The sequence below is a fragment of the Malus domestica genome, chromosome 03 (assembly GCF_042453785.1).
Source record: "Malus domestica chromosome 03, GDT2T_hap1".
Lineage (NCBI taxonomy): Eukaryota > Viridiplantae > Streptophyta > Magnoliopsida > Rosales > Rosaceae > Malus > Malus domestica.
Genome location: NC_091663.1, coordinates 30,193,237 through 30,218,271, shown reverse-complemented (window position 1 = coordinate 30,218,271; position 25,035 = coordinate 30,193,237). Strand labels below are relative to the sequence as shown.

At 36.0% G+C, this 25,035-nt stretch overlaps 3 protein-coding genes across 3 annotated transcripts; 1 reads left to right on the top strand and 2 right to left on the bottom strand.

The window, feature by feature from the left end:
- Positions 1–4,510: 4,510 nt before the first annotated feature.
- Positions 4,511–6,616, bottom strand: LOC114824218 (receptor-like protein 2). Its single transcript, XM_029100653.1, has one exon. The coding sequence runs from the start codon at positions 6,614–6,616 to the stop codon at positions 4,511–4,513; it is 2,106 nt and encodes a 701-aa protein (XP_028956486.1).
- A 6,716-nt stretch (positions 6,617–13,332) lies between these two features.
- LOC103430438 (uncharacterized) lies at positions 13,333–16,575 on the top strand. The gene is made up of 6 exons (XM_008368577.4): positions 13,333–13,465; positions 13,646–13,756; positions 13,877–13,927; positions 14,860–14,911; positions 15,857–16,040; positions 16,249–16,575. Exons 2-6 carry the CDS (start codon positions 13,655–13,657, stop codon positions 16,277–16,279), a joined length of 420 nt encoding a protein of 139 aa, XP_008366799.1. The 5' UTR covers positions 13,333–13,465; positions 13,646–13,654; the 3' UTR covers positions 16,280–16,575.
- A 5,704-nt stretch (positions 16,576–22,279) lies between these two features.
- On the bottom strand, positions 22,280–24,266 carry LOC103430426 (CBS domain-containing protein CBSX5). Its single transcript, XM_008368566.4, has 2 exons — positions 23,814–24,266; positions 22,280–23,472 (listed from the first exon to the last, which is right to left on the bottom strand). The coding sequence occupies exons 1-2, from the start codon at positions 24,170–24,172 to the stop codon at positions 22,602–22,604; spliced, it is 1,230 nt and encodes a 409-aa protein (XP_008366788.3). The 5' UTR covers positions 24,173–24,266; the 3' UTR covers positions 22,280–22,601.
- Positions 24,267–25,035: the final 769 nt, after the last annotated feature.

The window sequence follows — 25,035 nt, the reverse complement described above, 5'->3', positions numbered from 1 at the left end:
GTATTTTACATCTAGCAAGTTATTTGAAATTTCGGGGACGAAATTTTTAAAGGGGGGAAGATTGTGACAGGCCGTCCCGGAAAATATTGATTTTTTTTTATAATTTTATTAAGTGATTTTACGAAATTGCCTTTCGAGACACGTGTGTTGACTGAGATTATTTACAGTGTCGTGTCACCTAAGAATTTCTTTCTTGGCCTATCCTCGTAATACTCGTCACTATGAACGCGTGGGCGCAAGCGGTTCGTGATTTGGAGCTATAACGAAGAAGTTATTAAAGTTTGAAATTTGATCAATTTTATTATTTTCAGAAAATATGGATTCTTCCTTTATAAAATATGGTGTGCTATTTGGATGGCCCAGATTTAAAGAAGAAGAAATGGATGGTGCAGATGGAAAGGAAAGAAAGAAAAAGAAGAGGAAGAAGAAGAGATTGGGCAAGCTGCCCAACCAGAGGAAGAGATGCAGGAGCTCCGGGAGAGAAATGAGGGGGAGCTGGCCGAATTGGGAGAAGAGAGAGAGAGAGAGACTGACCAATCAGAATCAGGGAAAGGAGGAAAGAAGGGAGAGAGTGGCGCGGGGGATCGGTCGGATCCCCTTGGCCTGTTCTTGACCCGGTCGGCACCATGTGTAATTTCGATGATTTCCACCCGTTTTTCCGGCGAATTGCTTCAATAAACCTCATGGGAAACACTCTAGAACCCTTCCTCTATCCATTCCATCTCAAATTTGGAGAGATTTGGTTTTAAAAATAGAGAAAACCGCAAGAAAGGGGTGCGGCTGCCTTGACTTCGAATCACCCAATCCCGAAGCAATTTCTTTCAATTTCCACCACCCAAGGCATCCTCTTGAGGCTAGAACAAAGCCTAAGCAATGGTTGGGACGGCGGAGTTGATTTGAGGACGGATTGAGCACACCCAAAATCTAGGGTTTCCGACGGGTTTTGTTGAAATTGGAGGCCTTGCCGACCGAATTGGCCTTGGCCACAGGTATGAAAGTTTCTCTACTCATTGAGATATTTATTTCTGTAAATTTTGGTAATTTTTGGAAATAGTTGGATTTTCCGACGAGCCTGGGCGGCCGACCGCCACCCATGGCGGCGCGTGCGGTGGCACGTGGCCAGTGGGCCGCCAATGTTATTTTTAAGCTATATTTGATATCCTAAGTTCAGTTTTGATAGTGGCTTAACGTTGGTTGATCATTTGGACTTAATTTCGATACGATTCATGGTTAGGTCAAAAGGTGAATCGACGATCCAACCGTCGGATCGTCATCAAACTTTGACACATAGTAGTACGTAATATTTGAAGAATGTAGGAACTTACGGATTGGAAATCCGACATATGGATCTTCCCGAATTGGATTTGTAAGTTCATAAAATAAAAGGTTAACCGCCACTCAGTTTTGGAAATTGGCGGAGATCCAACCGTCGGATCGTAACGAAATTTTAGTATGTTGTTCTAAAGCTTAATGTGTATCTTGGGAAGTGACGGATCAGAAATCTAAGTTGTGGATCTTTCAGATTGAGTTATGTGGGGTTATGACCCTACCGTCGAACTTAGTCAACGGTTGACCCTTGATCAACGGGTCTCGCATTATTCTTGAATACCCTTGTGGATGTGTGTTATGTGAATTTCACATTCTATGGATAAGAGTTCTGAGATGTGGTTTGATAACTGTTTTAGGCGCCGAGCGTTCAGGACGCCTTGGTTCTGATGTTAGGGAGTCTTAGCGCGGACCCCAGGTGAGTGGGCATTTGTTTTCTATATATACCTATATACTATTGATTTTTCCCAGAAATCGGATTTAAATGAAAGCATGTTTTAAAATGCCATGCATACATATACATGAAATATATGAATTAGTATTTGATGCATATATATGAAATGGTGCTGTGGACGCACAGGTGAGTATCAAGTGAGTTTATATTGTTTATATGAATTAATGACGATGTGATTTGTGTTGAGAGCTCATAACCTGCACCCCTGGTGTTAGTGCTTATATTATTCACCCCGCACTATACGCTCACCTTGGATCCAAGTAGGTGCATGTCGTACAGACCAATAGAGGGTTCCAACATGTCGTACAGACCATGAGAGGTGGTTCCGACTGTAGGTGACTTTAGATTATTATACAATTGTTGATGAGAGAAGCACTAGAGCTTATTCTTACACCATTCTTGTCGTACAGACTACTTCAGATAGTTCCGATTTATATGCAGAGTAGTGCCGTACAGGTCACAGTTGGTGACTCCGATTTGATTGGATATTGAGCTATAGAATTAACCGTACAGGACCAGCTGCAGGTCTCCGGTTAATTTATTATTTCACCTAATTTATGTTGATGCATCCATATTCTGTTTCGATGCATTGCATGGCATATTTTCTGAAAAGTGTTAAAGGATTGTGATTTGAGATATTTGCTGATATATATGGTTATATAAATTATTTTCTGGGAAAGTATACAGGTTTTTCAGCGAGGGGTTATAAATGTTGATAAATGAGATATTCTTGAAAAGCTTTATTTTCGCCCACTCACGTTTTCTGTTTTGCGCCTTTCCAGGTTCTAGTAGCAAAGTTCCTTATCGACAAGGATTCGTGGCATGTCCCTGTTAAGGTGGCTATTTTTGTGGGTATGGTTTCTACCTACATTGTTGTACTTGACTATGCTCTGACATCACATGTGATTTGGGTTCATACCCACGCACAGGACACTCTGTTATTTAGGCACCTTTAGGTTTAAATTTATTCGCATCTTTCCTTATCATCACTTTATGGCTTCGTCACCTTCCAGGTAGCGGCCAACATAGCTCGATTCGGAGTCCTAGTGGATATTCCGGATCGGGGTGTGTCAGTAAATCGAAAGTTAGGTGAACATTAAAGGGCAATTGGCAGTTTACTCATGAAATATAAATTCCTTGCGATTTTCGGTTCCTAGTGTTTCTCACAGCGGGGGCGTTGATCTATATCTGGAATGATACAATACCAAAGCACCTTTGGATTGGTACATTATGCACAGCAAAAAATTATAGAGAATAACAGAAAATAAGACTTAGAATTCGAAAAGAGTAGGGAAAATTAGAGAGAATAAGACTTGGAATTCGAACAAAGTGAGGAAAATTTACTATGCACAACCTTCACGATCCCTAGAACTCTTGCTGATTTGGAACCAGATTTCTCCCACCAGCAAAAAAAAAAAAAGGAAAACTAATGAAAAGGGCTTGAAAACTTTGAGTTTTAATGATAAGGGCAAAATAAAGGGTAAAGTGAATAGTACCAGGATTGACTTTTTAGTGTAAAAATGTGGTTTTTCGTTAAAGTGAACAGTACCAGGTGCTTTTCGTTAAAGTTCCCAAAAAAAAAAAAGCACCAAACTTTAAATCCAAAAAATAAAAAATAAAAAATTCTGTTTGGTTGCAGATGAACCTCGCGGGTCATAGTACAGTGGTGGGTTCGTCAGATTGCGAGTCACGAATTTTCAATCCCTAGTCACGAATTTTCTATCACGGAAAATTTGTTGAATTTTAGTTTTTAATCAAAGTCGACATTTTTACACATTATATTTTACTATTCACATATTTTCATGTTAGATTTTTATTTTATTTATAAAAAAAAATTAATTTACAAATTCTTTCTCAGATCATTCATTATCACGATCAAAAGAATTGGAGATGATTTTAACTGAAACTTCGGGGCTCCTGTCATCCAATTCAAGCTATTCCATTTTTTACTTTTACCTTTGCATTCAAATTCATCAAATATTATCGAGGATATGTATCATCTATTTCAAATTTCTTTGTACTTAAGCCATGTTTAGCATTTTCTGTATACAACACTTCAATTTTGTTGACTTTTCTACATAACCATCTTTAGACGTCACTCTATTTTAGCTATACTTTTCCCAAAATTCAATGCTCTGTTCTTTTTTTCAATTACCTAACAGGAAAGGCATTAGTTCTTTTCAATGTGGTTGTCTTCATCTAGGGCAAATTCGTTAAAATTACGAGGTCTGGTCCTTTCAGTGCTCTGTTCTTTTCTTCAATTACCTAACAGGAAGGGCATTAGTTATTTTCAATGTGGTTGTCTTCATCTAGGGCAAATTCGCTAAAATTACGAGGTCTGATCCTAACAGGAAAGGCATTAGTTCTTTTCAATGCTCTGTTCTTTTTTGGTTTTGTTCGGAATTTTTGGGAATTTTTTCTAGCCTTGCAATTAGTAAGGGAAATAAACATTATCCCTCATAAAACAAGAAAAACAAAATAAAATAAAATATAAGAAATTAAGGGGGACATAAACCTTACGCTTCTTACAAAGGAAAATACAAGAAAAAAAAGGGGACATAGACCTAAAGCAAAAGGTATCTTCGGTATGAAAACAAAACCGATAAAAAAAGTACAATTTAGTCTCCTCTAAGCCTTCTTTTCATCATTGTCATACGCACTGAAATAATAAAATAGAGCCTATCTTATACATTGTCAAAGAATTTAAAATACGCATATCTCCATGTCTTCTTAACAATTAAAGAACCACACACTCCCCCAAAACCCTACGATAAAACCTAGTGCAATGAATATATACAACCATGGAAAATCATGCTCATTATCCACACCTTGGTTGTTCTTGTTATCTGCATCAATGCCCTTAATTGGTAGGCACTCATTATGAAGTGGAGAGCCACACAATTCTGAATTCCCCTCAAACGCAGAAGCATTGAAACTTTGGAGCTGAGTGCTTGTTGGGATTGGTCCTTCGAGATTATTGTACGAGACATTGAAATATTTTAAGAAATTAAGGTTTGCCAATGACAACGGGATGTTTCCAGACAAATGATTCATAGAGAGGCTCAAATTCTCTAGATTTTTTAGGTTGGATATTTGTTCTGGAATGTTGCCGGAAAAGTAGTTGCCAGCAAGACCCAAGTTGTGGAGAAGGTGCATTTGGCCGATCTCAGTAGGTATTCTACCATGAATGTGATTGAAAGATACGGATATTGTTGGTGGCCAGTTGGACAATCTTCGCGGGTAAGTTAGGCCTGCATCAGTGTAGATAGGTAGCTCAATATAATCTTCTACTTGATCTGTGGTTGGTTCATGTACCAACCTTGGTAGTCCACAAAGTTCTTTTGGAAATTCACCAGAAATTTGGTTGTCTACCAAGAACAAGAAGAAGAGTTTGGGAAGCGTCCCCAACGATCTAGGAATTGGCCCTGTAAGTCTACAACCTTCCAAAATCAAGATCTCTACATTCTTGAGTTTTGATAACCATAAAGGCATTTGACCACTGAACCTACAATAATAAAAGGTCAACGATCGAAGATTTTGGAACCCACCGAAATCAACCATGCCTTCATCAACTGGCATTTCCTCGCCTTTGAATGAATACGAAATGATGAGTACTTGAAGGCTTTTGCAATGCATTAATATCTTCATCGCCCCAGTGATGTTGGTTAAGCCACCAAGTGAGAGAAAGGACAAAGATTTCAACGAAAGAATTTCAGGTTGGATTTGTCCCTCTGTACCATTATTACTCAAACGAATAGCTTTTAGGGAGTGGCATGAATAAAGGCTTGTTGGAAATGTGCCAGTAAAGTGGTTTCGAACTAGGTCAAGTTTACTAAGCTGACTAAGTTTCGAGAAATTGACCATGGAGATATCTCCTTCCAAGTTGTTGGTTGCCATATGTATTTCTACAAGGTTCGTGCAATTCATCAACGATGGGGGCAAAGAACCTTCGAAATGGTTAAAACCAAGAGCCAAGAGTTTCAATTTGGAGAGCTTTCCAAAATGGAGAGGGAGTATGCCACTCATTTGGTTAAAAGAAAGGTCAAGGATTGCGAGGTTTGTGAGGTTGAAAATTTTCTCACTTATGGCTCCATGGAGTGAATTGGAAGCGAATGCAATTTCTTCGAGTTTGGTGGCATTGTAGATATCTTTCGGAAGTAACCCTGAGAGGTCATTGTAACCAGCACGAAAAATTTGTAGTTTTGAACACTCCCCGAGTCCAGGAGAAATGTTGCCACTGAATGCATTGAAGGAAAAATCCAACAGCCTAATCAAGGGAGACGAATGAGGACATATAGAGGATGGGATCAAACCTGAGAAGGTATTGTTGTTGACATTGAAACTAGTTAAATTCCGAGCATGTTGAAAGAATAATGTTGAAACTGCACCATGGAAGTGATTGCTTGACAAATCCAACTTCTGGATATTGTGGGATGGCATAGAAAATGGTAACTTTCCAGAAAGAAGATTAAAGCTCAAATCTAGGATCTCAAGACGAGTCAAAGGCAAAAAGAATTCAGTTTCAAGTGATCCAGAAAGTGAATTGTGAGAGAGATTCAATTGGATGAGGTGTGTGAGATTTCCAAGTGATGATGATGAGGGGAAAATAGCTCCTTTGAGACCTTTGGAGGATAAGAGCAAATGGGTGACCAAACCATCTTGATTACAAGTGATGCCTTTCCAACTACAACAGTTAACTGAAGTCCAATTTAAAGGACAAGAAGATAGGGTGGAGGAGAAGGACAGAAGAGAGGCGCGCTCAGTTTGGTTACATGCATGAACACTTGAAGAGATGATGTGAGAGAATAAAAGTATGAGAAGGAAGCCATGAGCCATTGGGTTAGAAATTAAGCTGCTCTAGCATATATATGTTTCTTTACATTCGGAATTCTCAAAGTTTGGGTATATATAGAGCAACTAATTGCATACCTAATCCAAAGTTTCCTGTCTTCTTCCTTTCAGCTTGAAAATGAATAATTAAAGCTCGAACAGGTTAAATTTTTACATATTGATTCCTTTTTCTTTTCAATTAAGTGAGCTTCTGGTTAGAGTATTTAATGAGTTTGGTATGTTTCAATTAAATGAGAATCTTCTAGCCTCTATATTCCTATATGTGGTAGAAAAATGGGTACGTCCATGATAACTTTTGATGGATCAAGGAATATTTTTAACCGTGGATATTTATTAGATACAAAAGTTGCGGACAACAATTCACACTACATTGAACTGTGGCTAAAAAGTATATCGCCTTTGCACGTTTTATAGGCGAACTCATAGATAAGCAGTTTTTATTGTGGAGCAAAACTACATGAATTGATCTAACTTGGATGTGTAATTGAGTTTATGCATTTTAATGATTAAACTAATAAATATTTCAACCACATATGGATTTAATATCGCAGCATCTTTTAGCCTCTAAATGCCACAAAAGTTGTGGACAAAAATTCATAATACATAGAATTGTGGTTAAAAAGTATATCGCATTTGCACGTTTTATAGATGAACTCATAGGTAAGCGGTTTTTATTGTTGACCAAAGCTTCGGGAATTGGTCTAACTTGAATGTATAACTGAGCTTATGCATTTTAATGATTAAATTCATAAATATCTAGACCGCATATGAATTTAATATCGTAGTGTCTTTTAGCCTCTATAATAGTATCTGTGGCAAAAAAAATGGCACCTTCATGAGAAAATTTTGTAAATCGATGAATATTTTCAATATGGATATTTATTAGATACCATAAATTATAAGTCTAATCGGGAAAGTCTAAGTCACGTACAATATTTGTTAAGATGTATTTACGGAATTGTTATTAGCACTTCAAAAATCTAATTCTACACTCGTACAAGTGTATTTTTCTTTTTAATTATAGAAAGTTTGGAGTGCCAAATAAGATTTTTTGAGTTCTAATAACAATTTTCTATATTTATATACATTGTATTTTAGTTTAGAAGTCGACTTCCTTTATTTTCTTTCTTTCTTATCAAGTTGGGAGTATCACTGACTATAATCATGTGCAACTAGTTGTTGATTTGTTTTGAATCAACATTATTTCTTTCAATGTCTTGGGCACATGAATAAAAGAAAGAAAAAGGTCTTGATACAAGTTGAATAGTATTGATTAGTAAACAACTTGTGCATGATGTTTGCTTATAAACAAATGTGTATGTTTCATGCATGACTTGTAATAGTATTAGTGGTCGAGAGATTTTGCATCAATTTGTTTTTGTTTTTAATATGTATATATTAAGTTCTATTTTAATGGGAGTGTATTTTTGCTCACCACTCCTAAGTTGTGATAATGCCTTTATTTATCGTTGTTATGTGAGTTTAATTAAATTTTGAGATTGTATTTATCCACTACACACATTTCAAAATTTGAACTCATCTAATAATAATAAAAAAATAATAAAAACTAGTGATCATCACCATTACTTGACCATGACTTTGTCCAACATGATTTTTACCATATGCTGCTCGTCAAAGTCTTTGTCGAAAAGAAAAACGGATCGTAGCGTAGTGTACGTAAGGGACAATGCAAATTGATTGGCATGTGTGACTTCGAGTTTAAGACGCTACATTATGATTTTTATTTCTTTAATTTTGTTTTTTTAATGCCAAAAAAAAAAATTAGTCTTTTAATTTTTTGACTTGTGCGCACACGACAACCAAGTCGCAATATGGGGTTTGTTGTTGTCCTGCATGACGCTTTTTTTTTATTTTATTTTTTTTATTTTTTTTATTTTTTTTTAGAGTTTGTATTGATGTGCTCCTAAAAAAATTATTGAGTGTTTGGTAAATTTTTTTTTTGTTTTGTTTTTTAGGAAAACTAATGAAAAGGGCTTGAAAACTTTGAGTTTTAATGATAAAGACAAAATAAAGGGTAAAGTGAATAGTACCAGGATTGACTTTTTAGTGTAAAAATGTGGTTTTTCGTTAAAGTGAACAGTACCGGGTGTTTTTCGTTAAAGTTCCCTTGTTTTTTTCTTTTTCTTTTTTGTAAAAGCTCTTTTAACAACAAAAAAAAGTGTATAAGTGTTTGGTAAACTTGTATGTAAAACTGTTATGAATATGTTAAATAACAAAAAATGATATGATATTAAATGTGATATAATAAGTCAACGAGAATAATTTTGGACAAAGATTGCAATTTTGTAAAATATGCGAGGTACATATATCATTTGAGGGACCGTTTACTATGTTTTGAAAAAACAAAAAGTAATTTTTTATAAGCATAGTAGACCATGCTTCTACTGTGGATGCAAATTTTCGTCGTCTTCTTCTTTAACGAAAATGCACCTGCAAAATAATAATTCTTAAGATTAAGGTCAAAAGCCTCACGAGCTCACGATGAATTTTGGGGGGGGGGGCTTTGCCCAAAGAATCTCCGATGTCAAAGTTAGAATTTTGAAAAGAATGTGTTTAGGAGTCTGTGGGTAGCAAAATGACTTTAAAATTTAGTGGGAGAATAGGGATATTTATAGAGGAGTGACCAGCCTTATTTGGAAAATAGGGGCCGGCCATATATGGTCAAATTGTGAGTGTAATTGCAAGATATTAAGTGAAATAATATCTTGCAATTAACTTGGCAATTACACCTAAATTGAATAGGAAAATTGGGAGTTACCTTTCGAATAAGGATTTGATGAAGAGTGATGAGAGGGATTTGAATAAATACCATTTTAATCACCTTTGACTCTTCCTTGATTGAGTTGTTATTGTCCGTTGCATGCGCATGAGAATTTCGATGTGCCTTAAGGGTAATTTTGTCTATTTCACCCAAAAGTTCATGTGTCGCCTCCATAATTTTCTTGATTATTTTTTGCTCCACATCTACTTTTCTATTTGGTGTTCCAAATTTTTTAATCAGCTGTTTTTTCATAAGCACTCTAACCCAAACCAACCCTTAGGACTTGTGGGCTATTCTTTTTAATCTCTTTCACATTATATTTTGAGGAAATTGTAGCAATGGTCCCTCAACTTTAATCTAATAGGAGTAATGGTCCATCAACTAAAACTCAATAACCATTGGTCCCTTAACTCTTCAAAACATGCAGTTATGGTCCTTTTCGCCAACTCCGTTAGAACTTTCGTCAAAATGAGTCACGTGCCACACACGTGAGGCTGAATCAAGGGGCAATTATGGAAAACAAAATGAGAAAAATTGTAACAATGGTCCCTCAACTTTAACCTAATTGGAAAAATGAAAATATTAAAACTATTACTGAATACTAAACACTGTTCTAAAAATCCTTGTCTTGCGCCGCCTAGGCGCAAGGTGACTGGTCACCGCCCCAATTAATCTCTAAGCATTTGGAGATTAAGAAAGGTTTAGGCGCCTACTTAGACCCTCCTAAGTCACGACTCTCACTTAGATAAAAAAATAGATAACTTTGATTTTGCATCTTATAGCCTTTATATTCCTATTTGTGGTAGAAAAATGGCTATATGTCCATGAGATTTTTTGGTACAGTCTACTGGTATTCTTCTTCACTTGTAAGTGACAAGTCTTAGGTTCGATTCTCCCCAAAGGCAAATTTGAACCACATTATTGCTAACCCATTATGAGGCTAAGCGCACCCCCTTCCCTTAGTGTAGATAATATCGTTTGTTAAAAAAAAAAGAATATTTTCAATCGTGGATATTTATTTGATACAAAAGTTGCAGACAAAAAATCACAATACATTGACCTATGGCTAAAATGTAAATTGCCTCTGAACGTTTAATAAGTGAAGTCAAGGTAAGCAGTTTTTATTGTGGACAAAAACTTCAGAAAATGATCTAATCTAGATGTATATTGAGTTTATGCATTTTAATGAATAAATTCATAAATATCTCGACCGCATATGGATTTAATATCGTAATATCTTTTAGCCTCTATATTGGTATCTATGGCAACAAATTTGTACCTCCAAGAGAACATTTTGTAGAATGATGAATATTTTCAATTTAGGTATTTATTAGATACCATAAATTAGAAGTCTATTCGCTTAAGTTTGAATCAATCTAAATAGTACTAATTAGTAATACAACTTGAGTCTAATTAAATTTTGAGATTGTATCTATACACCATAGATCTCAAAATTTAAACTCATCTAATAATAATAAATAAAGTTGTAAGTATCACCGTCACTTGGCTTAACTTTGTCTGACATTCGTCGAAGTCTTTGTGAAAAAAGAAAAACGGAATGTACGTAAGGGCCAATGCAAGTTGATTGCCATGTGTGACTTCGCAAGCATGGTGACCTCTTTCTATTAAGACGAAAACTTATGGCCTTTATATTCCTATCTGTGGTAGAAAAATGGGTACGTCCATAATAACTTTTGGTAGATTAATGAATACTTTTTACCGTGGATATTTATTAGATACAAAAGTTGCGGACAACAATTCATATTACATTAAAAGTATATCGCCTTTGCATGTTTTATAGGCGAACTCATAGCTAAGCAGTTTTTATTGTGGAGCAAAACTTCAGGAATTGATCTAACCTGGATGTGTAATTGAGTTTATGCATTTTAATTATTAAACTGATAAATATTTTGACCACATGTGGATTTAATATCGTAGTATCTTTTAGCCTCTATATGCCACAAAAGTTGCGGACAAAAATTCACAATACAATGATACATAAAACTGTGGATAAAAAATATATCGTCTTTGCACGTTTTATAGGTGAACTCATAGGTAAGCAGTTTTTATTGTTGACCAAAACTTCGGGAATTGATCTAACTTGAATGTATAATTGAGCTTATGCATTTTAATGATTAAATTCATAAATATGTCGACCGCATATGAATTTAATATCATAATGTCTTTTAGCCTCTATATTGGTATCTGTGGTAAAAAAATGGGTACCTCCATGAGAAAATTTTGTAGATCGATAAATATTTTCAATCTGGATATTTATTAGTAATACAACTTGTGCATGATATCGGCTTGGATCATGACCGTTTTCTTTCTGTTATTCATACGCCCAAGACATTGTAAGAAATCATGTTGATTATTCAAAACAAATCAACAACTAGTTGCACAGTGTCACACTCAATGATACTACCCAACTTGATAAAGAAAGAAAAAAAGGGTTGTTTTATTAACACCCCGCATCTTTTTTAATACACCCCACATCTAAAATATGCTTCTAAAATTCTAACTTTATCCTCCATTTTTCTGAAGCCACCCAATCCCCATGTTTAGGCTTATTTTGCTAGCAAACAACCTAACTGCTGACAGACTTAATCCTAATATATGACGATCTCGAATCAAAATCTCGATATCGTCTTGTTTAGCAGCCATAACAGAAGCGCCATTTGGATTGAAAAAATGGACTAAAGCCATATTCAGTCCCCTATGAACCCGAAAACTGTCATCCATGCGCTATTGTTCTCCAAATACGCCACTGCTAAAAAAAATAGGGTTGTTTTTGCCCAAACACTGTGGTGGTTGGGATAGCATGGCGAGTGGCTGTGATTTTTTGCCCAGACACTCTGGTGGTTGGCAGTCGACATAAGGGGGTGGATGGGATTTTTTTTAGACTTCAAAACTTAATTCATCAGGGTAAAAACGAAAATTTAATTGAAAAAAAATAAAATTATGGAGTGTATTCATAAGATTGTGGGGTGTTAATAGAATTATCCAAAAAAAAAAGGAAGTCGACTTCCAAACTAAAATAAAATGTATATAAATATAGAAAATTGTTATTAACACTCCCAAAACCTCATTTGGCACTCCAAACTTTTTATAATTAGAAAGAAAAATACACTTATGCGGAGTGTAGAATTAATATTTTTAGAGTGCTAATAATAGTTTCCTAAATATATCTTAACAAATATTGTACGTGGCATTGACTTAAACTTTCGTGAATAGACTTATAATTTCTGGTATCTAATAAATATCCAGATTGAAAATATTCATTGATCTACAAAATTTTCTCATGAAGGTACCATTTTTTTGCCATAGATGCCAATATAGAGGCTAAAAGATACTACAATATTAAATTCATATGCGGTTGAGATATCTATGAATTTAATCATTAAAATGCATAAGCTCAATTATACATTCAAGTTAGATCAATTCCCGAAGTTTTGTGTATTTTAAGTATCCACAAATCTCACATCTTACCAAGAGATTTCGAGGGAATTGAATCAAAATTTTATATGGAATCTTGACAAATCAATTAAACTCAATAAAAATTCATGGATTTATAAATCCATTAAAGTATCTCAAATTCTCAATTGAATACGCCCTCTAAAACTTCTAAGAAACAGCTAGCAACTAGTCCACACCAACGCCCCTCAACCACGGGCCTCCGCCTCCTCCACGAGCCGTTGCCCTCCACACTGCCGTCATCCACTAGTCGCCGGCGGAAGTCGCCACCGCCGGGCACTGCCCATTTTGAGGTGTACTCCCAAATTTTCAGATTTAAATCTCTAATTGATCATTTAATATAAAACATTGTTCTGTCTATTGTTTATATCATAAATTTTACACATTTTATGGGTGGGTGTCTACAGAAGCCCACTTGTAGCCTTTTCTCAAGTGGCCCGTTCAGTGTTGGGCTCGCAAATTTATCGCATCTCCAAACGCTGCGTATCGCTTCTTCTTTTTCTTCTTCTAATTCACCACGCTCGCTGCTGCTGCTGCTGGACATCTCAAAGCGTCAGCTCTTGCCCCACTGGTTCAAGGTAAACACTATCCCCCGCCCCCCTCCTCTCTCTCTCTCTCTCTCTCTCTCTATCTCTCGGGTTTCTTCTGCAATTTTTACTTCGATTTCTCAAATTTTATATCATGATTCCTGAATTAATTGCTTTTTTTTCTTTTTGTATTTGTGTGTGTGTGTGTGTGTGTGTGTGTGTGTATTATAGACGTATGCTATGGAGTCAAAAGAAGAAGAAGAAGAAGAATATGTATTGCTCGATCTCGATTCCGTTTCCTCGCACTTTGAAATTCCACCAAACGCACCCTATTCTTTTTCCGTACGTTTTTTCTAATCTAAGTATCTCGTTGTTTTATAACATTTTGCCCCGCAATTTTCAGCATTCGAAACTCTTTTTTGTGTGATGCCATTTTTAATATCGAAATGCGTTGATTTTCAGGGTCTAAACACGGAGCATCCAGTATTGACTATAGGCGACAAACTCAAGTTGGTGAGTTTTAAGTTTTTAACAGCCTGTAAATACGAAATTCTGTTTCAAATTCCATCGTGTGGTTCTGTAATCTGTGATTCTATGCCGATTCTTAACTTTTAAACTGCGAAAACTCGAATCCGTTTGTAAAACCGATATCGTGTTTCTATGCGGTCAATGCCACATTTTCCCTTTTTCTTTTACCTTTAGCTGTTTTCGGACTTGGTAGGAGTGTTTAGGCTATGAAATTAGTTCATGTTGTTTTATGCAGCATATGAATTTGGTCTTAAGTTATGCCGGTTTATGTAACATTGGACGTCTTCCGTGGCAATGGAATGTTTTAACTCTAATCTTTGCACTGTTTATCGTGGTGAGGGTTTGGTGCTATCCTGGAACGGTTTGTGTGTTTTGTAGAAGAATTTGACTAAATTATTATCCCTGAGAGTGGTTTTAGGCTTTTAGTTGATATATAGTTAGCAGAGTCTTTTATGTAGACAATGTATCCCTGAGAATTGTTTTACCTTCGTCTCTTTCGGACTTGTTTGCAGCATCAAGCCTATGAAATTCTCATGTTGTTTTACGCAGCATATGAAACACCTTCGGATCAGCCTCACTCTTTAAAACATTGGCATTGAATGCTTTAGTGGAAATTGAATGTTTGAACTCCAATCTTCCTACTGTTTATCTTGCTGAGGGCTTGGTGCTGTCCTGGCACTTTGTATTGTTTATAACTAGTGATACTTCGCAGTAGTTTTCTTTATTATTCAGTACTTGCTCTAATTCCCACTTACATTTTCTCTTTTGAGCCTTGTATGCCGTTTCATTCATTTTTATTAGTAATCGGTATGTTATACTTGGAAGAACTAGGGCAAGTTCTGCGTAACTAGAAAGGCTTGGAGGTTGAAGTTGTGTGTTGACATGATTTCTTTTCACTAATTCTTGTTTTCCTACAGATAGGAGAATATCAAGAAACGATTGGAACATGCCTTATATTCAAAGAAGAAGGTAAATTACATTTCTCTCTCACACTCAGAATACACCCGTAAGAAACTATGTCTGGAAAACTGCCCTTTATACATTTACTGTACCGTATATTTTCGGATCAAGGTGTTTGGATCCCTCTTTAAATTAGGGTCCTCTCTTTCTGCAAGTAAATTGAGGGCTTCCTCATTCTTTGTTCCTTCTCTACTTTGTTACGATTCTATTCTTCTCCAACTGAGCTAAGATGTTCAAAGTTCTGTTCCAATTCAAGAATCTACTTTCATTTGAGGGTGTGTAATGTGAAAATATTGGTTAAAGTTCATTGGCATCAAGAGGTGCGCATAATAGGCAATGAATTTTGCCTTTTGAGTTGTAGTCCATTGAAGGTTTTTTAGTACATGCTTTGATAAGACTGAGGGACTAGAATAGATATTGAAAGGTGATCTTGACCTTTGATATAGATTATAGAAAACTTAGGTTATACCACTTCCCTTTGCCTATGGAAAGTAGGGCTTAGACGCTAGTACAGCACTACCTAACTCGAAGCGCCTCGCTATGACTTTTAGTCAGGTTGAATACGAATATGGGGCAAATCCTGACCTAGATTAACTCGCACCAAGATCCAGATTCTATTTAGGTATCTATAGATGTACCATTGGAAACCGTTGTTAATCCGGAATCTGTTACTGGATAACCCCTCTCTCCCCAAGACCTGTCACCTCACTATGTATTTTCATGAGGCGCAGAATTTGCCTTAAAATGAAAAAATTGGTCTTATTGTTGCGGAAGGTGGTTATGAGCATGATAGCCAAAAGCCAGTCATAGCCTTTCTTTTATGTTTCTCAATCAATCAATCAGTAAAAAAGAAGCCACCTATCAACTTGTATTGTTTCATTTATTTACTTTTTGTATCTGCCTGCATCAATAGCAGTAGCACCTTATCTTGTACTAAAGCAAGCCCTATTGCAGATGCTAGCCCTGGAGTTCATGAAGAAACGGGACCATCAGAAGCAAACCTTTTTGCAGGCAAATGCATAATGGATCCAAATCAATCTCCAAGCAAGCAAGTAAAACCAGTTACGAGCCTTCAAAAGATTTTAAAATTTAGATTGGCACCCAATCTCGAGTCTCATGTTCCACCTGAACAGTCTCGGTAAGTAAAGTTTACGAGTTTTTTGTTACAAGACCACTGAATTACGAATCTGATTTCTGAATTCCTTAATCGACGCCTAAAGTGTATACTTCTATATATTTCTTCACCTTTCTCTTCTTTATCATAAGATTTACCTCTCATTAATGAACGATAAGCATCTATATGTTACTATTAGCTTATTCCCTGGTTTTTTTTTTTTAAATGCCAGGGATCCGGTGCTACATACAGTCTCGTTATAGAAGGATTACTTGCATGCTAAGCTAAAAGCCGAATGCTGTTGTAGAGCCCTTTTCTGATCGTTTTTCGGTTAGATGCTTTCTTTTCCTTTTGACTTGGTCGTCACCATGAGCTCCAGAGAAAATTAGAAAGAGAATCACTGATTCGTTAAGGCTGCCACATTTGTTTGCCTTTCAAACTAAAAAATTGTTTCTTGCTTTTGTATATGGTTTCCCATGACCCGTCCACCACTACCTTGCTGGAGTTGACCTAAATGTAACACGGACATGTTAATATGTATTTGAAAGTGATTTCCGCACCCGCTTTTGAAAGTGATAATTAATATGTCGTTACCTTGTTGTGACCTAAATTTAATTGAAGGAGAGCGAGAGAGGGTGGTTCGAGTCCCTGCAGGCAACGAGCATGCCGTGGCACTTGATTCCAATGGATTTTTTAGTCTCCAAACGAAAGATACTTTCGATGTTTTATTGTTTATGCTGAGCATGCATTTGAATTCTAACAAAATAAGTTGTAACTTTCTGTACGGAAATTGCTGGTATATACTCGGGGTAAAGGCTAGTGTGGTGCATTAGGCCACGGGGATGAGATTGACAAGACCACCCCATAACTCTTGACCAAGCTCAAAAGCCACCCCCCTGTGCAGGTTTGGTTTTTTTCATTCATTTTATCATTTCTGATAAAACTACGCTAACGCCGGGATTACCCTAGCATCAACTTAACAACGTCAACACAACTGCTAATATGTTGAGTTGAGTTCATAATAAGTAAGTGAAATATTGTCAGTGCATGGTTGATGTTAGCATAATTTTCAGGGGTGTGATATCCACATACCCCATTTTACTTCTCTCACACACCTTTTTAATTTTCGGTCGTCGGATCGGATGAATTGAAGAAGATCAACGGACTGAAATCATCAAGAGGTGTGTGAGAAGTAAAATGGAGTGTGTGGATAGCACGCCCCTAATTTTTATGGCTTAGACCGCAAGGATCTGCGGTCGGCAGCGATGATGGATGTAACATAATTCTTAGTCCATTTGTAGCCTTGTCGGTAACATAAAAAAAATCACAAAAATCATACCTGTAGGGGTGACAATATTTGTTTGAATGGACTTTCTAAGTATAGTCACATCTTTTGGATTTTTGTTTTAAAATAGAAAGGATGCAAATTTAGTTAGCAGTCCATGTCAATATTTATTATATAAGACACTACCCACTTTGTACTTGCCAACTTTCATCAAACTCTACTGAAATGTAATATCCAGAGACGTACTTACATGGAACAGTTTATCGACACATGATATCTCGTGACAATGAACTAGTTTTATGTAAGTTACTTTTGTAATATTTATGATCTTTTGTGTTGGTGTTTTAATATCAATTGCCTTCTGAATTGGGACGTTGGAAGCAGAGTGAAATGAAAGCCCATCATTCAAATGATGAATGTGCCTTCACTGTGATGTTTGCTACTCTTGCTACAAAATCAGTATAATGTTGTAAATAGGTTAAGGAGTAGTTGGAAGTTTGTAAGAGGAAGAAATAATTGGAGCCTTGGTTTTGAGCTTTAGCTTAATTGGAGTTTTGATATTTGAACAAAAAAAATCATAAGAATTGATTCTTAAGTTTGTCACAAACGTAATGCAATTACCTTTTAATTTGAATAAAACTTTTAATGAATTTACCTAAAATAACCATTGCTTCATGTTGTGATAAGTTCAACCACCACAGATTTTTAGTTTAGGTACAAATATCAAATTTGGCCAAAATTCAGAGACTATGCTCCAATTTTATCAAAGGAGGCCAACAAGCTATGTTTCCTTCTTTTTAAATTCCGACCACAAAAGTGCAACTTATGCTATGTTTCTACTGCCCATGAGAAGGACTTGCATGCATCAAGAGCGTCAAAGTGGTCGTGTTCTAACTAATTATGCAATGCTATGTAAACAAATTGAAATATGTGACTACAAGTGATAAGTTCGAAATACGACCAACTTGATGAGAGGTTTTGCAATGTAACTGGAACACGGGATGGTATACCACGTGTCATTATACAAATTGTGGGATATGTATGTTAAAAGGTTAATAACTTGAAGAAAAAAAAAATTCTCACAACTTATATAAAAACAAATGATGCACTACCCATGTGCCGGTTACAATAAAAAATTTCTCCAACTTGACGCCCCCCATTTTATTTAAGTCTTTCTACTAGTACATGTGACGCTCATGTGATTTCTTATCACGTGACGATTTGTTGAAACATTTTTTCTAGCCTAGTGCACTCCTGAGCTTTGAGAGAGGGGCTGTAAAGAACATCTAATGGTCAAAAGTAATTCTCTTATTGATGAAGACACTTTGTATTATCTAATCACTAATCACTAATCACTAATCCCTAATCACCCCTTCCCTTCTTTAGTTACTGTTAACTCCAAGAGGATCAGATCAGATTACCTTTCTTAAACATATTTTAACTTTATCATAACAGAAGTGTGTTTAAACCTTAAAGTGTGAATGAGTTGGGATGCCCTTTTGTTTCCCAAATTCTACTCTCTTTTTTCAAATGGCCCATTCTGCAGCTCTTGATTTGTTCTTTTGCCTTTTTGTTGTTTATTTTTATGTTGATTGCAGTGCACTTTACACTTTACAGAAAAAGAATTTGCTGGCTTGCTATCCATCCATCATACCTTTGAAAAGAAGGGACCCCATTCATTTTAAAAAATGGGGTTAGTTGAGAGATCTACTCTATATCGAATTTCAACAATTTGAATCATCTATTTTATAAGTCTCGATTCATAAATTATTCTTGTAAAAGATCAATTCAAAACAAAATTGTTTGCATATTTAATTATCACAAAAAAATTCATTGTTTCTTATATAATAAAGTGTTCGTCAATTCCTTTGAACTCAAATAGATGTCTCAAATATTTTCAATTTGACTAATATTTTGCATGAATGATCTATAAGGTACAACTTAAAAAATAGATGGTTCGAATTGTTAAAATTCGATGTAATATGGACCCCACAACTAATCTCTAATTTTTTAAAAGAATAATGCTAGATATACTAAATTTGTAATTAGCAAACCAAATGTGATGTCACTAATAGAAAATGAGCATGTTTAACAACGATTAAGTAATAATTCAATCATCAACTTCCATATCATTTAATTTACAAAATTTAATCTTTCTAATATTATTCTTTTTAAAATAAGAATCTCTTTCTCTAAGGGCCTCCATCCATCCATATCCATCTGCTTTTAACATTTCTTTAATTCTTTAATATTTTACTAAAATAATATTAAGGAAATCAAATTTTTAAGTTGAATATATAAAACAAATAATATAATTATAGATAATTGAATTAAATATCGTGTTTGTATATTAATTAATTTGTAAATTTATTTTAAAATTTTAGTTTCTCTTAGCATTATTCTTTTAATAAAACTACATTCGTGGAGTGCTCGTTGTAATTTAGTAAAACTTTTAATTATTTCGTAGTCAGATGTTATTAAAATAATTTTAATAATTTAAAAACATTTTTAATTATTTTAAAATCATTTTCGTGCAGTTCTTGCAGTTCTCGAATGATTATTTTGAGACACCAATCAAGTGTAAATAAATGGCAGTATATTGGACAGCATGGAAAGATGTGAATTGACTGGCTAGGCCTCGCTGGTTTGGAGTGGATATTAGTGAAAGCCTGCCTACTGTACCAGCTACCAGCCATAACAAAAGCGGTGGAGAAGCAGACATGACCAGTAGTATTTGTATGGATATTATTGTAATTTGGATCATCATTGCTATTGCATGGCATGCTGTATATTATGTGGCTGGGGATAAGCATGTCAATTCCGCTACCAATTTTGGTTACAGATAAGTTTGAGAGAGATTCATAATTATTGAAAGAGTTTTCATCACAGATGGTTTTTAAAATTGACTCACTCTATTAAGATGGTCTTTAAAATTGAAATCAATCAATGTGATTCCTAAAAGTTGGTGGTACAAATTAATGTCGTCCTTCTGTTTGAATTTCGTTAGAAAATCTGTTAGTGTGTTGACGTGTCATAGTATAAGCCCTTCACTTTATGCAATGTGGATTAGGGAAAGTTTATTTTAATTAAAAAAAAAGAGAAAATATACTTCAAAAATTAAAAAGAAAAACAAAAAAACTAAAATAATGGTTGTCTTCCTCCTCGCACCCAGCCATCTACTTCCAACCCAAAAAGCAGCAATCCTTGCAAATATGGAAGAATTAACATCAAACACAGGCCTCCATTTGTGAACTACAAGGTAAGGACCCAAAATAAGCCTAGGTCCTCCAGTAAGCACAAATTCCAAATCCTCTTTTTTTTTTCAAAATAGCAGCAAAATAGTTGTCAATCAAATCTACAAGTTTAAGGGCTGGTTTGGTATTGCTGTGCTTTGAAAAAAAAACTGCTTCTGGTGTACTATGAGAATAAGCTCATTTTTTCTGCTTCATGTTTTCAGTTTTTTTTCACTCAAAATTGTGAAAATAAACTGTTTTTAAATATTTACTAAACACATTTTTGAGCTCAGCTTTTTTATACCCATTTTTTATAAAAGCACCTCATACCAAGCCAGTACTAAGACCAACAATCGGATTCCAATCCAACTCATCAAGATCGCATTTGAAATTTTCCAGATCCAGAGCTTGTAATCCATTCTGGACATTCAGAAGTTCGTCTCTCCAACTCGGTTTGATGTCGTCGACACCCACCCCACACCCTCGGATTTCAATTTTCAAGCTCATGTACCTTGTAGTTCACAAATGGACGCCTGGGTTTGATGTTTATTCTTCCAAAATTACAAGGATTGCTTTTTGGTTAGAAGAATATAGATGGGTGCGGAGATGAGGACGACGATTACTTTAGTTTTATTGTTTTTTTAGTTTTTGAAACACATTTATTTATTTTAATTAAAAATAAACTTTCTCTAATCTACGTGGCATTATAATATTGAAGTGGGGGTCTATAATGTGCCACGTCAGCATACTAACAGATTTTCTAACGGAATTCAAACGAAATGACGACATTGATTTGTATCACCCATTTTCAGAGACTACATTGATTGATTTTCAATTTCAGGAAATATCTTGATGGGATGGATCAATTTCAAAGATCATTTATGATAAAAACCCTTATTGAACTGTTGTACATCTACTTAGATCAGTATGTCATAATCATAATCTACTTACGTACTGTACAAAAAATTCCGATCACTCTTATTATCGAATTGCTTATATGCAAATATTAATTTGATCGAAAATATTCTGTATTCTCAGTTGTATAGCTCTTTGTGCATATCAATTATATCAACGACTCAAAATAATTTACAATCAGCCATATGATGGATTCTCTTCAGAATAAAATTTTCTTCTTTCTTTACCAATGAAATTTTATACGAGAAAAACAATTAATGGGTTGTTTCAAGAACCAAACTACCTTTATGCCCAAATCGAAAAGTATTTCGTTTTGGTCCATAAATAAGACAACATAAAAACTGACCATTTCATGGTTGCTTTTATTTCATGTTGACATGTTCATATATAAATAGTAAATAAAAGATACAATAGAGAAAATAAATAAAGGCAATTGTTATTGGTATTCCAAAAATTTTATTATACACTTCAAACTTTCTATAATTGGAAAGAAAAATACACTTGTGAAGAATATAAAATGAGATTTTTAGAATGTCAGTAACATTTTCCTAAATAAATAATATATATGAGGCCAATTGGCCTTGAAGTTGTAGAATATGTAGTGCAACAATGAGCTGTCTTCTTACTAGTTTGACAAATTCTTCCCTCTCCATGGGCAAACCTTTGAAAAACCAGTTAAATTAATCATCTCAACGGAATTGCGTTTTAGTTGAGGTGTTTTCTTAAGATAGATTAGTTGGCTAAAATAACGTGCTTGTGTTTTCGCTCTGCATTCAAGTTTTAGTTAGGTAAAAGAGTACTTATGTTATTATTCTGCATTCAAGTTCGAATTCCTCTTAAAAAAGATCGCATTTGATTTTAGATATCATATAAATTCCCGAGTCCCGAATAACATTAGAGAACCAAACATGAATTTTTTAGAGCACACAATTCCCTTCCTATTCATATCTCACGGTTTTGTTTTTACTTGGATTTTTTTACCCCCATGGTTTTATTCATTCCAAACCGCTTTTGATGATCAAAACCAAAACTTGTACACTCACAGACTCCTCCTAAATAACAAGATTTCTAGAAAATAGACCCTCCTACACCCCTCAGATCCTACCGTGACGTCCTGGAGGGCCGGGTGTAGGCAAGCCCTTCCTACTTTCTCTAACCCATGGTTTCCAAATGTTCCCTGAAAACTTCCAACATCCCATAAAAAGTTACAATTCCCACCAAGCTACAATCATCCCCAATAACCCACACATAATTCACCCTGTGAGCAATTGCCTGGATCATCACAGCCACCAGTGAGCTCTTTGGATGGCAGACAATGGCCTCTGCCCTCCTCACCATTCTCGCCGAGTAGCTGCTCGACCGGGTGTACCTCTCGGACCTAGTCCGCCGCAGGCTCCTGTTAGGAGACACTGATGACTCCTCGTCGGAAGAAGATGATGTCATCATCAATGCATGTGCATAGCTACTTGATGAGCTCAGTGTGTAATTCTCCAACACCCCTTGGAGCTTCCTGTCCTTCAGCCTCTGCATTACAGTTTTTACCAGGTGCTCAGGGGGGCCACCACAGTCAATGTAGGACATGAGGTCCCCTGCTGAGAGGGTGGTGATGGCGGCAGCCACTGACTCATCACAGCAAGCAAGGGTGAAGGGTGAGATTTCACCGATCAGGACCCCCTCGGTGTCGACCACCGCCACCGAGGTCTGCTGGGAGAGGGAGTGGGAGATGAGCTGAAGGGCGGAGCTGGCGGATGAGTGGTAGTTGATGGCCAGGATATCGGTGCTGATGATGCCGAGGGAGTCTATGGACATGGCTGGGAGGGGGGAGAAAAGCCCAATTGAGCTAAGGAGGAATCTCATCACATCTTCCTGTGTCAGCCAGCAGAATTCTTGGCCGTTGTGGATAGTGGTGGTGGCGGCAGAGATGGGTTTTGGGTGCTGCTTTCTTCTTGAATTGCTTCTGGTTCTGATTGGGACCACCAAGTTCTGGACTCCCTCGAGGATGAGATCAATGGCTGCTAGCAGACTGAAAATTACAGAGTAAAGTAAAAAAGATTAATTATTTGGGTAAATTGGTTACTAATTACAGTACAAAACAAAACTTAGATGAGAAATTTTTTTGATTAGGACTTTTTTTTTTAATAATTAGAAAACTGTGTTGATGGGTTTGTCAATAAGTCAAATTTAACAAAAAATTGGCTGCAATTTGAGAAAAAAGACAGCAGAATACTCCAATTTGCACAGTCAATGAAATAATACTGGAACAACAAGAAAACCCAGATGCCAAATTCATCAAAAACGCAAATCAAACCAAAAAAAATTGAGAAATATAAGAAATTTCAAGACATGGGTTTTGATTTTCTTTACCTGCAGGAAGGTTCCACGTGCATAACATGGCCAGGAATTTTGGTTAAAATCTCAGAGACAGGTGCCTTGAGAGCAGCGGATGGAGACGTCAAGCTGTCATCTTTGCTGAGATAGCAGATCACATCAACCATGCAGACCTTGCCAATGCAGCAGAAGAGCTGGCCGCCACCACCTACACCACCGCCGTCTGGTGAATTGGGTTTGGAGTGGTTGCAGTCCCAGACGCTGATGAAGTTGTCCTGCGAGGTCTTCAGGGATTCCAAGGCATCGGCGACGGTGGCGGAGGCAGAGAGGGACCTCAGGGCCGGCTTGGCTAGACAGAGGTCGGATACCTCGTATCTTAAGAAGCTCACTGCCATGCAGTTACAGGTTCAGTGAGAAGTGGCGGGGAGGAGGCGGAGGAGGGATGGAACTCTTTTGGTTGTGGCGGTGGTGATGTTCGAGTAGTGTGGGGGTTACAAGAGGGGTATTTATAAGAGAAGGGGAGAGGTGGGGTGAAGATAGTATCATATAAAAACACGAGTAAATTGTAGTTATGGTCCCTCAACTTTAACTCAATTGAAGTAATGGTCCCTCAACTAAAAATTTATTACCATTAATCCCTCAACTCATCAAAACGTGCAACTATGGTCCTTTAACTAAAATTCATTACCATTGGTCCCTCAACTTTAATTCTAACTGGAGAAATGACCCCTTAACTTTAACCCAATTGTAGCAATGGTCATTCCAACATAACTTGTTTTGACAAATTTTTTGACGTGGTTGACAAAAATGACCATAATTACACACTTTGATGAGTTGAGAGACCCTAATTATATAAATGGTTATTTTAACATAACTTATTTTGACAAAATTTTGATGAAAATGATTATAGCTACACATTTTGAAAAGTTGAGAGACCAATGGTAATGGATTTTTAGTTGAGGGATCATTGCTTCAATTTAATTAAAGTTGAGGGACCATTGCTACAATTTACTCTAAAAACAAACAAAAACTAATGAAAATGACTTGAAAACTTTGAGCTTTAACGATAAGGACAAAATAAAGGGTAAAATGAATAGTACCAGAATTGATTTTTTAGTATAAAAATATGGTTTTTCGTTAAAGTGAATAGTCCTGGAAGTTTTTCGTTAAAGTTCCCTAAAAACAATGTATTCATAATTTGAATAGAATTGTAACACTATGTTACCCATGTTTATTATGTGGTGTATTTTTTAGTGTT